This window comes from Chiloscyllium plagiosum, unplaced genomic scaffold (assembly GCF_037043375.1).
Source record: "Chiloscyllium plagiosum isolate Xiang-an unplaced genomic scaffold, Cpla_swu_hap1 HiC_scaffold_13, whole genome shotgun sequence".
Classification (NCBI taxonomy): domain Eukaryota; kingdom Metazoa; phylum Chordata; class Chondrichthyes; order Orectolobiformes; family Hemiscylliidae; genus Chiloscyllium; species Chiloscyllium plagiosum.
Window position 1 is genome coordinate 48088839 of NW_028270151.1, and position 13650 is coordinate 48102488.

At 40.7% G+C, this 13650-nt stretch overlaps 1 protein-coding gene across 2 annotated transcripts in view; it reads right to left on the reverse strand.

The window, feature by feature from the left end:
• Positions 1-13650, reverse strand: part of pde6d (phosphodiesterase 6D, cGMP-specific, rod, delta) — a 75532-nt gene that overhangs the window by 25051 nt on the left and 36831 nt on the right. For both annotated transcript variants that reach the window (XM_043702245.2, XM_043702246.2), the window contains exons 3-4: positions 6067-6192; positions 1440-1545 (exon numbers count right to left, since the gene is read on the reverse strand). In XM_043702245.2, the coding sequence (XP_043558180.1) occupies positions 1440-1545; positions 6067-6192 (232 nt within the window). The remainder of the gene's footprint in view (positions 1-1439; positions 1546-6066; positions 6193-13650) is intronic.

Genomic DNA, 13650 nt, shown 5'->3' on the forward strand with positions numbered 1-13650 from the left:
CCCGTATTAATGCTATCTTCATGATTCTTACAGTCTCCAGTTTCCACCTCGCTGTCTAGTTGTCTTCTCTTCTGGTTAGTTTAAAACCTCCCCAATAGCAGTAGCAAAAACTCCCCCAAGAACATTAGCTCAGTCTGGTTCAGATGTAGACTGTCCATTTTGTAATTGTCCCACCTTCCCCAGAACCAGTCCCAATGTCCAACAAATCTGAACCCCTCCCTCCTAAACCATCCCTCAAGCTAAGTGTTCATCCTGCCCATTTTTTCATTTCTACGCTGGCCAGCACATGGCACTGGTAATAATCCTGAGATCACTACCTTTGAGGTCCTCCTTTTTAACTTCTCTCCTAGCTCCCTGAATTCTGCTTTCAGGACCTCATTTCATTTTTTAACTTATATCATTGGTGCCTATATGCACCAAGACAACTGGCTGTTCACCCTCCCCTTTTAGAATGCTCTGCAGCCGATCAGTGACATCCCTGATCCAAGCACCTGGGAGGCAACATACCATCCGAGAGTCCCATTTTCGGCCACAGAACTGCCTATCTATTCCCCTTACAATAGAATCCCCTATGCCTATGGCCCTACGAATCCCTTTCCTGCCCTTCTGAACAGCAGTGCCCACCACGGTGCCATGATCTTGGCAACTGTTGCCCTCCCCGACGAGCCATCTTCCCCAACAGTATCCAAAACGGTATACCTTTTTTGGAGGGAGATGACCGCAGGGGACACCTGCACTGCCTTCCTACTCTTTTTCTGCCTTTTGGTCACCCATTCACTGCCTCCTTCAGCAATTCTAACCTGCAGTGTGACCAGTTCACTAAGCGTGCTATCCATGACCTCTTCAGCATCACGGACGCTCCACAGTGAGTCCATCTGCAGCTCCAGAGCCATATGCGGTCAAACAAAAGCTGCAGCTGGACACAATTCTTGCAAGTGTAAGAGTCAGGAACGTCAGCCACTTTCCTGAGCTCCCACATCAAGTAAGAGGCACATGCCACAGGTCTGAGGTCCCCTGCCATTGTAAACTTAGCTTTATATCAACTAACTAAAACCAAACAATGTACTTAGAAAAGAAAAAGAAAAAAGAAAATAAAAATAAAAAACAGAACCCTGAGAAAATCTAAATCATAAAGTAGGTTTATACAAAGTGCTTTCAGAAAGGCAGCAATCTAATATAATTTTTCTTTGTGAACTAAGGGGATGCTTAGATGTGGCAAGTGAAAAGGACAGAGGTATATTAAGAATTTGGTAAAGAAATCAGTAATGTAAGAAAAAACAACTAATAAGGGAAAAGAAATGACATGATAGCAAGCTGCAAGTAATACTGTGTATGTTTTAGCATTGGTAATCTACTTTAAATTTCAAAATCACCAATCCTTTTTCAAACACAAATGCAATGATACACTAATGAAAGATATCACATCACAGGTCACTTACGTTAACACATTAGCTGGCATCATCTGTGATTCTGGTGCTGCTTCTATTAATGATTGCCAAGTGTTTGTAGAATTAGGAATGACAAAGCCAAATTCAAAAAACCATTCTGGAAAAAAAAATTGAAAAGTCAGTTTTCATAAAGCTTAAACAAATCATGTTACCGAAAATAGTCTCATGATTAATCAATCCTAGGCAATTGGCAATTACGTAAATTGGTTTTTATAAAACAATAAAATGCATAACAAACTATGAAGCAGACACTACAACAAACCTACTGATTTGTGTGTGCAGCTTGAAGATCCATAGCAGCCTAACAGCTGGTAGAATTACAACATTGTATAGACATGGCACATATTTTCCTTAATGGAAAACTATGATCAAGGCAAGGTACATACAACAAGTACCATTTATGATTAAATATTTGCAATTATTTAACTTTAATATAACGTCTTCTTCAATTTTTCATGAGTCATATAGGATCTCAGGCATAATTCATGATGCCTGTTATGAAATTCTTGATGGATTTTCCCGTCTTTGACTTATCAAATGGAAGATTGCATACTGTTTCAAACAATGAAGCACTGAAACAGTACAATACCAGTCACTCACCACAGAAATGAGTCAACAGGGAAATAGTGGCAATAAGACTGACCCCTAGATTTTTCTTAAAACAAATCTAATATTTCTATCACTTTTCTCTTTTGGCATGCTGGGTGGCCTGCATCATTTGCTCCTCTGTGTTTTCTTTTACCTGTACCATTTCAAAGAACGTATTTCTCTTGGGTGCAATTACTAAAGCTTTCAAAATGCAGTTTGAGCAATGACATATTCTAACTTGTATAGTACTGTTTTAGTTGCATGAATTGACATTGTTTGTTCTATTAATAGCAGCCTTACAATGACAGAGTATGATAAATCAAAGTTAAACTGAACTCGAATATTCCTGGATCTCTTTCAACTTAATCTAAAATTATTGCAGCACTAATCATAAAGAGTGTGCGTTGCCCAACATTACACCTACATGCAAACTATAATTTAAAAACAGTAGATAACCAACAACTATTTATTTAGGTAAATAGTAAATTTCCAAACTATCATGCCCCTAAACCTCTGGTCTATCTTGAAGTCAATTTCTTAGCTATTCCCAGACTTTATCTCTAATTCTCAATCATACTAAATTTAAGTAGCTGCTTTTGCACTCATTTAATTTATTTACAAAATTAAATTACTTATTAAATATATTGCTTTTATTAAATGCTTTTCAAAATTTTAGATATGTCACCTAGTAAGGATTTTACAGTTTACGGAGGATATAACTCTCATAAAATTTTTTACGAAGCGGCATACTCCGAGAAGTACAAAATCAAAGTACAGCAAATGCTGGAGGTCTGAAATATAAAAAAAACTGGAAAGACGTAGGTGAGGCAGCATCTGTATACAGATAAAGACGGTTAATATTTCAGATTCATGATCTTTCATTTGTTGAATGTGATGAAATATATATGGAAGATGACTAATGCTTGAAGATGTTCCTACATATTCATAAACTATTACTTGGGAGGGTATGACAATACTATATCAGAACTACTTCTGGTTGCTTAATATTTGTCTCAACAACAAACCTGAAATACAATTGTGAAAGGTTGGAAAATAATCCTTTCTGGAATAGGATAATGAACAGGATAGACTGAAACTAGTGAATCTACAATTCCATTCTCCAGAAGTATTTATCTGCCCAGCTTTATTTATGAAGAGGACATTCTTAGAAAAGTAATGTGGCCAGAGACATTAGTGATAAAATGTTTGTTCATGTATGTGAAATTGGTTGCTCAAAGAATTGGAATGTTATTGCAATTAGAATGTTGGAAAGTGGAAAAAATCATCAGAAGATCCAGGACGAAGAGATGTTCTTACACACATGAATGGAGAGAATACAAAATTTGTTAAAAGAACCAAAAGGAACATTCTTGAGTTAGTGATCTGCACCAATGTGTGACAGATTTCCTGAATAAGTTCAGTACTTACATTTGGAAAATTTGAAGTATTTATATATAAAACAGGGAAGTCTGTTAAATGTGACAAAGCATCTGGGTTTGCAGATTTTATAGCTAGAAAAAGCAAAGGTTCTGGAGAAGGTATAGAGGACATGAAGATATTTTTGGGCGGTAATTACCAGTATAAGCTCAAGGATTTAGAGAAGTCCAGGTTTCCAGAGAAAATAATTGATGTCTTTAAAAAAGCTTTTTAAAAAATTAGTGCATCTAAGATGTTTAGGGAAAGGGTTAGGGTACAAGTTCAGAAGTACTTCTTCTCTCAGAAAGTCATCAGCGTTTAACTTTTCCCGGAACATGACAACATGACGATGGGTCAATGATATGTGTAGCTACAACCTTTTTGATTGGAGCAATCTTAATGAGCCAAATGATTTTTCTCCATTTTTAAATGTTTTAATGCATGAGTATAGATCAAAGGGTCAAGAAAGACCATGGTAGCAAACAGAGTTGATATGTTCTCCATCCACGAAAGTGCTATGAAATGAACCTCTGAAATAGTCTCTCCTAATCAAACTCCTACTGCCCAGCTTCACTTGCCCATTCTGGTTAGATTGAGTTTTTTGAAGAAGTAATGAAGAGGATTGATGAGGGCAGAGTGGTAGATGTGATCTATATGGACTTCAGTAAGGCGCTCGACAAGGTTCCCCATGGGAGACTGGTTAGCAAGATTACATCTCATGGAATACAGGGAGAACTAGTCATTTGGATACAGAACTGGCTCAAAGATAGAAGACAGAGGGTGGTGGTGGAGGGCTGTTTTTCAGACTGGAGGCCTGTGACCAGTGGAGTGCCACAAGGGTCGGTGCTGGGTCCACTACTTTTCATCATTTATATAAATGATTTGGATGTGAGCATAAGGGGTGTATAGTTAGTAAGTTTGCAGATGACACCAAAATTGGAGGTGTAGTGGACGGCGAAGAAGGTTACCTCAGATTACAACGGGATCTTGATCAGACGGGCCAATGGGCTGAGAAGTGGCAGGTAGTGTTTAATTTAGATAAATGTGAGGTGCTGCATTTTGAGAAAACAAATCAATCTTAGCAGAACTTATACACTTAATGGTAAGGTCCTCGGGAGTGTTGCTGAACAAAGAGACTTTGAAGTGCAGGTTCATAGCTCCTTGAAAGTGGAGTTGCAGGTAGATAGGATAGTGAAGAAGGTGTTTGATATGCTTTCCTTTATTGGTCCACAGTATTGAGTACAGGAGTTGGAAGATCATGTTGCAGCTGTACAGGACATTGGTAAGGCCACTGTTAGAATATTGCGTGCAATTCTGATCTCCTTTCTATCGGAAAGATGTGAAACTTGAAAGGGCTCAGAAAAGATTTACAAGGCTATTGCCAGAGTTAGAGGATTTGAGCTATAGGGAGAGATTGACTAGGCTAGGGCTGTTTTCCCCATAGGCTGAGGGGTGACCTTATAGAGGTTTATAAAATCATGAGGGGCATGGATAGGATAAATAGACAAAGTCTTTTCCCTGGGGTGGAAGCGTCCAGAACTGGACGGCACAGGTTTAGGGTGAGAGGGGAAAGATATAAAAGAGAACTAAGAGGCAACGTTTTCATGCAGAGGGTGGTGCATGTCTGGAATGAACTGCCAGATTAAGTGGTGGACGCTAGTACGATTGCAACATTTAAAAGTCATCTGGATAGATATATGAATAGGAAGGGTTTGGAAGGAAATGGGCCAGGTGCGATCAGGTGGGATGAGATTGGGTTGGGATATCTGGTCAGCATGGATGAGTTGGACCAAAGGGTCTGTTTCCGTACTATATATCTCTATGACTCTATGACTCTCTAACTATGGTGAGCGGGTGAAGCTGAATTTTTGGATGCACCTCCAGATTGGTAAGGTTTGTTTGTCTTAACTGGTACTTTACCAAGGAGAACTCAGATTTCAAACAGTTATTGGTTGACTAACTAAGTATACATCAATTGACTATGTAGCAAATCGTAAATGCAATAGACTGCAATATCAAGGGTACATGAGACTTTTCAGCCTGCTCAGCAGCTCATCGAGAAGGAAAGCTTCAAAATTAAATCTATATCCTTTTCTGCTGTTACACCAGGATTAGCTCCTTCAATGACTGAATAGCAAAGGTTCAACATAAACCCCACTCACTTCAATATACTCACTAACCAGAGGTTCAGCAAGTCATCAAACAAAGCAGACATACTAAGCCCTGTGGTTAAGGGAAAGGAATGCTGTGGACTTGTTATTGCAGGCTTAAGGTATAACCATACACACCGAAGTCCTTGCTGAAGTAACTTTGATATTTGAGGACAACAGAGTCAAGTGTCTTCAGGAAGTCAAAAAGCCAACGTCTCAAACCCATTCCTCTAACTCGGTCTTCATTGGATTTGCAATTGGTTATACAAATCAAGACTTAGTCGAATATTACACTTTAGGTTACATCAACCTAGACAGTAAATCAAAACAGAAATTGCTGGAGAAACTCAGCAGATCTAGTAGCATCTGTGGGGAGAAAGCAGATTAAACATTTTGAGCCTGGTGACTCATCATGAGAACCTTTAATATAATGGTACCATGATACATTTAAATAAGATAATCACCTTCTAAGCACTGTCCTTTGAAGAAAACCTTTTGCTCTAGCCTGAATTTTTCCATCTGTTCAGATGAGGAAAAGTTTAGTTCTCGGGAAACAGCTTTGCATTTTAGGATCTTCTTAGGAACGCGAGCTGCAGAGAAATCAAAACAAAGAGATATTTCATAATTTTCCATTCTAAACTATTCAACAGCATGTCAAGTTCTATAAATATTATCATGAGGATCAAGAGGAGTCCAAAATCATCATTTTTGATGGAGACAGTAAGAAAGTAAAGTACAGAAAGTAATGCACAATGAAAACCCTAAAACAACTGGCCCAGATCTTCTGGTCAGCATCAATGTTAAGTGCATTAACACTGACTGCAATGATTTCTGTGACCCATCTCTTGTGTGATTTTTCAGCTGAAAGTTCCAAAGCCAGCTCAAGTATTGAAGGGTCAACATAGCCATCCATAGAGATGATTGTAGGATGTAAGAAAAGATGGATAAAGCAAAGACAAGGCCTCTTTTTATGACATTAGCTGCAATATTTAGGAAAATGTTTATTGGATTGATGAGTATGTAAGGTGGATGGAGCGGGTGATACGTTGGGTAAATTAGGTTGGGCAAGGAAACATCCAGAGCAAGATTGAGGTTGGGTTATGTCAGGGGTTGAAGAGGAGTAATGTATGTGTGTGTGTGTGTGTGTGTGTGTGGAGGGGGGGGGGGGGAAGAATCTCAGTCAATTTATGCCTGCTTATCTCTAAATTATACTATTGTTTACCAGAATAACATTTCCAGGATAAGTATGTAGGGAAGTCCTAGGATGTAGTCAGAATATTTGACACAAAGTTCAATAGTGGAGACTCTCAAGAAGGATCTCAGGAAATATAGAGGAGTCCACTGGAAGCTTACTGTTCCAGGGAATTACAGCACTTGCGTGTTCATCAGGATTTCTACAGGATCCTTACACACACAGAGTCATAGAGAGGTACAGCTTGGAAACAGACCCTTTGGTCCAACCCGTCCATGCTGACTAGATGTCCCAACCCAATCTAGTCCCATCTGCCAGCGTCTGGCTTATATCTCTCCAAACCCTTCCTATTCATACATGCGCCCAGATGCCTTTTAAATGTTGAATTGTACTAGCCTCCACCACTTCCTCTGGCAGCTCATTCAATACATGTACCACCCTCTACGTGAAAAAGTTGCGCCTTAGTTCTCTTTTATATCTTTCCCCTCTCATCCTATACCTATGGCCTCTAGTTCTGGACTCTTCCACCTCTGGGAAAAGACTTTGTCTATTTACCCTATCCATGCCCCTCATCATTTTATAAACCTCGACAAGGTCACCCCTCAGTCTTCGAAGCTCCAGGTAAAACAGCCCCAGCCTATTCAACCTCTCCCTATAGCTCAAATCCACCAACCTTGGCAACATCCTTGTAAATCTTTTCTGAACCCTTTCAAGTTTCACATCATCTTTCCGATGTTGGAGACCAGAATTACACACAATATTCCAACAGTGGCCTAACCAATGTCCTGTACAGCTGCAACATGACCTCCCAACTCCTGTACTCAATACTCTGACCAATAAGGGAAAGCATACCAAACACCTTCTTCACTGTCCTATCTACTTGTGACTCCACTTTCAAGGACCTATGAACCTGCACTCCAAGGTCTCTTTGTTCAGCAACACTCCCAAGGACCTTATCATTAAGTGTATAAGTCCTGCTAAGATTTGCTTTCCCAAAATGCAGCACCTCACATTTATCTAAATTAAACTCTCCATCTGCCACTTCTCAGCCCATTGGCCCATCTCATCAAGATCCTATTGTTATCTGAAGTAACCCTCTTTGCTGTCCACTACACCTCCAACTTTGGTGTCATCTGCAAACTTACTAACTGTATCTCTTATGCTCACATCTGGCAACTTGCGTCCAATCTCTAACAATCTGGCTACTGTAAGATTTGGGCCATTAACTCAAATATATAAGCAGACTAGCTGTATATGTGGATGCATTAATAAGGTGCATCCATTAACAGTAATCCATTAATTATGTTGCAGGATTAGAAACCACAGATCTGGACTAATAATCTTCAAACAATAAGGTTGCTTTGTTTTAAATCTCCCACTTCCAACTGGGACTTGGTGCACTACCCTGACTGCTAAACTGAAAGCAGTATGAGAATTTGTGAACTTTACAGTGTTCCTTCCTGTGTGGACTGTATTTTTTGGTATCACCAAAAGATCACCCCCAGCATTGTTCACAACTAGTTAACATTTTTATAAGAACAAGAGTGTCACACCAAGAAACACAATCAGAAATACTGATTAATCAGAATTGTGAGGTGAAGGAATTGCAATCCAGAAGGGGCCAAAGGCCTATAAACACTGATTAGATTAGATTACTTACAGTAAGGAAACAGGCCCTTCGGCCCAACAAATCCACACCGACCCGCCGAAGCGCACCCCATCCAGACCCGTTCCCCTACATTTACCCCTGCACCTAACACTACGGGCAATTTAGCAAGGCCAATTCACCTAACTTGCACATTTTTGGACTGTGGGAGGAAAGCGGAGCACCCGGAGGAAACCCACGCAGACACGGGGAGAATGAGCAAACTCCACACAGTCGCCTGAGGCAGGAATTGAACCCAGGTCTCTGGCGCTGTGAGGCAGCAGTGCTAACCACTGTGCCACCATGCCACCCAAAGAGTATCCCACTCAGACCCCCCCCCCCCAGATCCTTGTAACCCTGCATTTCGCATTGGTAATCCACCTAGCCTGCAGACTATGGGCAATTTAGCATGGTCAATCCACCTAACCAGTACATCTTTGAACTGTGGGAGGAAACCCACACAGACACAGGGGGAACGTGCAAACTCCATACAGGCAGTCGCCCAAAGCTGGAATTGAACCCAGGTCCCTACTGCTGTGAGGCAGCAGTGCTAACCACTGAGCCACCCCAAACATTTCTGAACTGGATTGCAAACTATTTCTGTAGCAACTCTGAATAAAGGGACAGGCCAGTCATTATTATTAGATTCTAAAGTAAACACATTCCCTTGGTACAATGCTTTGTCATTCAGAATTCAGACTGAAGAACAAAGTGGATGATCCAGCTCAACCTCCTCCTGAAATCCAACATCATAGGTGCCATTATTCAGCCAATTCAATTCACTCCACATCCCATCAAGAAACGAATGAAGGCACTGATTACTGTAAAGGCTGTAGGTCCTGACAACATCCCAGTAACTGTACTGAATACTTGTGCTCCAGAACTAACCATGCCCCTCTCCAAGCGTTCCAGTACAGCTACAACATATATCTGCCAGTGTGGAAGAAATTTGCCCAGGTATGTCCAGTACACAAAAAGCAGGACAAATCCAATCTGGTAAATTACTGCCAGATCGCTCAACTCTCAATCATCAGCAAAGAGATGGATAGGGACATCAACTGTGCTATCAGTGGCACTTGTTCAGCAATAACATATTCATCGTCAGTTGGCTTAGGTTTCACCAGGGCCACTCAGCTACTGGATTCACTGCAGCCTTGAGGTGGGGTGAGAGTGATGCCTTAAAAGCAAAGCTGTACAGAATCACCATCTTCAGCTGCTTTATCAATGATCTACCTTCCATCATAATGTCAGAAATACGAACGTTCATTGGTAATTACATACTGTTTACCACCATTCTCAATTCCACAGATACTTAAGTACGTTATGCCCATATGCAGCAATATCTTGACAACATCCAGGCTTAAACTATTAAAAAGCAAATAACATTCACACAACAGGTGTTATGCAATGACTCTCAAACAAGAGAGATTCCAGCTATCGCCCTTGAACATTTAACGATATTATCATTGCTGAATCCTCTCCGATATGAATGTTCTTCTGTTGCTAACATCATTGACTGCCCCTTTACTGCTGCCTTAATTCTTCTTGATTGATACATAATTGTGGAACTCCTGCTCACACTGCTTGCTTCATCAAAAAACAAATTTCGATTAAGTTGTGGGCAGCCACTGCTGTCGACTTAGCTGTTTATTAACAGCCTATTCACACTTCCCTCTGCCTTTATACTTCATTCTTGATTAATTAGCTACAAATAAATATATAAAGTATAAGCCAGTGCGTGTTACCTATCCCAGAAAGTTCAGCTTTCCAGACATTTATGTTGAGTTCCTGTTGAGGAAATGTATAGATTCATGTTATTATCTAATTTCCACATAGCACTGACTCACTCTCAACTTGCAGCTGCATCAAATTTGCTTTAATTCTCTTCCTCTCAACTCTTTGCTTCAGGATTATCTCAATATTCAGTTTATAGAATGACAGAATCCCTGTAATGCGGAAGCAGGCCATTTACTCCATGGAGTCCACACGGAAGAGCATCCCACCAAGATATCCACTCCCATCCTATCCGTGTAACCTCACATCTCCCATGGCTAACCCACCTAGCCTGAACATCCCTGAACATAATAGGCAATGTAGCATGGCCAACCGACCTAATCTGTACATCTTTGGACTGTGGGAGGAAACCGTAGCACCCAGCAGAAACCCAAGCAAACACGGACAGAATGTGAAATCTCCACACAGGTCAGTAGAATTGAATCCAGGTCCCTGGCTCTGTGAGGCAACAGTGCTAATCAATGAGACACTGTGCTGTCCTCATATGCTAATGGTTTCTTGGTTTCATGTCACCAGTCATTCCTATCAACAAACTTTGCAACTCTGTGCTATCTGTTGTGTATCTTCTTTACATAATATCTAGATCATTAATTTTGATTCCAAATAGTTATCCACACAGAAGTTCATTTGGGTGCATTGCTCATTCACCAAAGCATTACAAATAAATTAACAATAATAATTTAATAAAAGGACAATTGTTCTTCAAAGTTTGTGAGAAGATTTGTAGCTCGGGTGCTCGTTGCTGTGGTTCTGTTCGCCGAGCTGGAAGTTTTTGTTGCAAACGTTTCGTCCCCTGTCTAGGTGACATCCTCAGTGCTTGGGAGCTTCCTGTGAAGCGCTTCTGTGGTGTTTCCTCCGGCATTTATAGTGGCCTGTCCCTGCCGCTTCCGGTTGTCAGTTTCAGCTATCCGCTGTATTGGCCGGTATATTGGGTCCAGGTCTATGTGTTTGTTGATGGAGTTTGTGGATGAGTGCCATGCTTCTAGGAATTCCCTGGCTGTTCTTTGTTTGGCTTGCCCTATAATGGTAGTGTTGTCCCAGTCGAATTCATGTTGCTTGTCGTCTGCGTGTGTGGCTACTAGGGATAGCTGGTCGTGTCATTTCGTGGCTAGTTGATGTTCGTGGATGTGGATCGTTAGCTGTCTTCCTGTTTGTCCTATATAGTGTTTTGTGCAGTCCTTGCATGGGATTTTGTACACTACATTAGTTTTGCTCATGCTGGGTATCGGGTCCTTCGTTTTGGTGAGTTGTTGTCTGAGAGTGGCTGTTGGTTTGTGTGCTGTTATAAGTCCTAGTGGTCGCAGTAGTCTGGCTGTCATTTCAGAGATGTTCTCGATGTATGGTAGTGTGGCTAGTCCTTTGGGTTGCGGCATGTCCTCGTTCTGTTGTCTTTCCCTTAGGCATCTGTTGATGAAATTGCAAGGATATCCGTTTTTTGGGAATACCTTGTATAGGTGTTCCTCTTCCTCTTTTTGCAGTTCTGGTGTGCTGCAATGTGTTGTGGCCCTTGTGAATAGTGTCTTGATGCAACTTCGTTGTGTGTATTGGGGTGGTTGCTTTCATAGTTCAGGACTTGGTCTGTGTGTGTGGCTTTCCTGTGTACCTTAGTGGTGAATTCTCCGTTTGGTGTTCTCTGTACCCTCACGTCTAGGAATGGGAGTTGGTTGTCCTTTTCTTCCTCTCTCGTGAATCGGATTCCTGTGAGTGTGGAGTTGATGATCCGGTGTGTATTCTCTATTTCCGTGTTTTTAATGATTACAAAGTTGTCATCAACGTATCTGACCCAGAGTTTGGGTTGAATTTGTGGTAAGACTGTTTGTTCTAACCTTTGCATTACTGCTTCTGCTATGAGTCCCGAGATCGGTGAGCCCATGGGTGTTCCATTGATTTGTTCGTATATATGGTTGTTGAATGTGAAGTGTGTTGTGAGGCACAAGTCCAGTAGTTTAAGTATGCTGTCTTTGACAGAAACACCACAGAAGCGCTTCACAGGAGGCTCCCAAGCACTGAGGATGTCACCTAGACAGGGGACGAAACATTTGCAACAAAAACTTCCAGCTCGGCGAACGGGACAATTGTTCTATCACAAAAGTTTAACATGAATAAAAAATTTAAAATCACAGAATTGTTATAGGTGCAGAAGGAGGTCATTCAGCCTATTGCTCTTGCACTGGTTCTATGACCTAGTGCCATTCTCCTACCTTTTCCCTATATCACTGCACACAACTTCTATCCAAATAATCATCCAATCCCTTCTTGAATGCCTCAATTGAATCTGCCTTCACAACATTTCAAGACGGTGCATTCCATACCCTAACTATTTGCTATGTGAAAATGTTTTTCTCACTTTCGTTCTCTTTCACTTACACATCACTTTAAATCTATGTTCTCTAATTCTTTTTACTTTTACGAATGGAAACAGCTTCTCCCCATCAAATGTATCTAGTCCGCTCATGATTTTGAAAACTTCTATCAAATCTCTTCTCAGCTTTCTTTTCTCCATGGATAATAGTTTCAGCTTCTTCAATCTATCCTCGTAACTGAATTTTCTTATTCTTGTAATCTTTCTTGTAAATTGCTTCTGCACTCTCTCCAATGTGTTCATATCTTTTCGACAACTTGGCATCCACAATTGTACATAATATTCCAGCTGATATCTAACAAGTGTCTAACATAAGTTCATCATCACCTCTCTGCTCTTGTACTCTATGCCCATATTAATGAAGTCGAGAACACTGCATGATTTACTAACCGTTCTTTCCAGCTGTCCTGTGCATGGCTTATGCACATATGCACCCAGGTCTCTCTGCTCCTCAACCTCCTTTAGAATTGAATCCCCTATCTTATATTGTCTTTCAACGCTCTTTCAATGCTCTTTCGAGCAATGTGCATCACATCACTCTTCTCTGCGTTGAGCCTCATGCACCAGCTGTATGTCCAATCCAACAACTTCTCAATGTCCTTTTGGATTTTCAGTAACCTCCTTACAGTTTAAAATTCTTCCAAATTTAATGTCATCTGGCAACTTTAAAATTGCCCCACACACCAAGATCCAAATCATTAAATAGATATCAGGAAAAGCAAAGGTCCGACTACCAATCCCTCAGGACCTCCATACACTTTCCTCCAGCCCAAAACATATTCTCTGTACTGTGTTTCCTATCACTCAGTCAATTTTGTATCCACATTACTACTGACCCTGTAGCCATGAGAAGTAACTTTCCTCACAGGTCTGTTGTGTGGCACTGTATCAATACCTTCTGGAAATCCATATATACTATAACAACATTATCCTCATTAGCCCGTTCTATTTTCTATTACCTCTTTAAAATACTCCAGCAAATTAATCAAACATGATATTTCCTTTAGGAATCTGCGCTGGCTCATCCTAATTAACTCATCTGTCCCCATGTTATT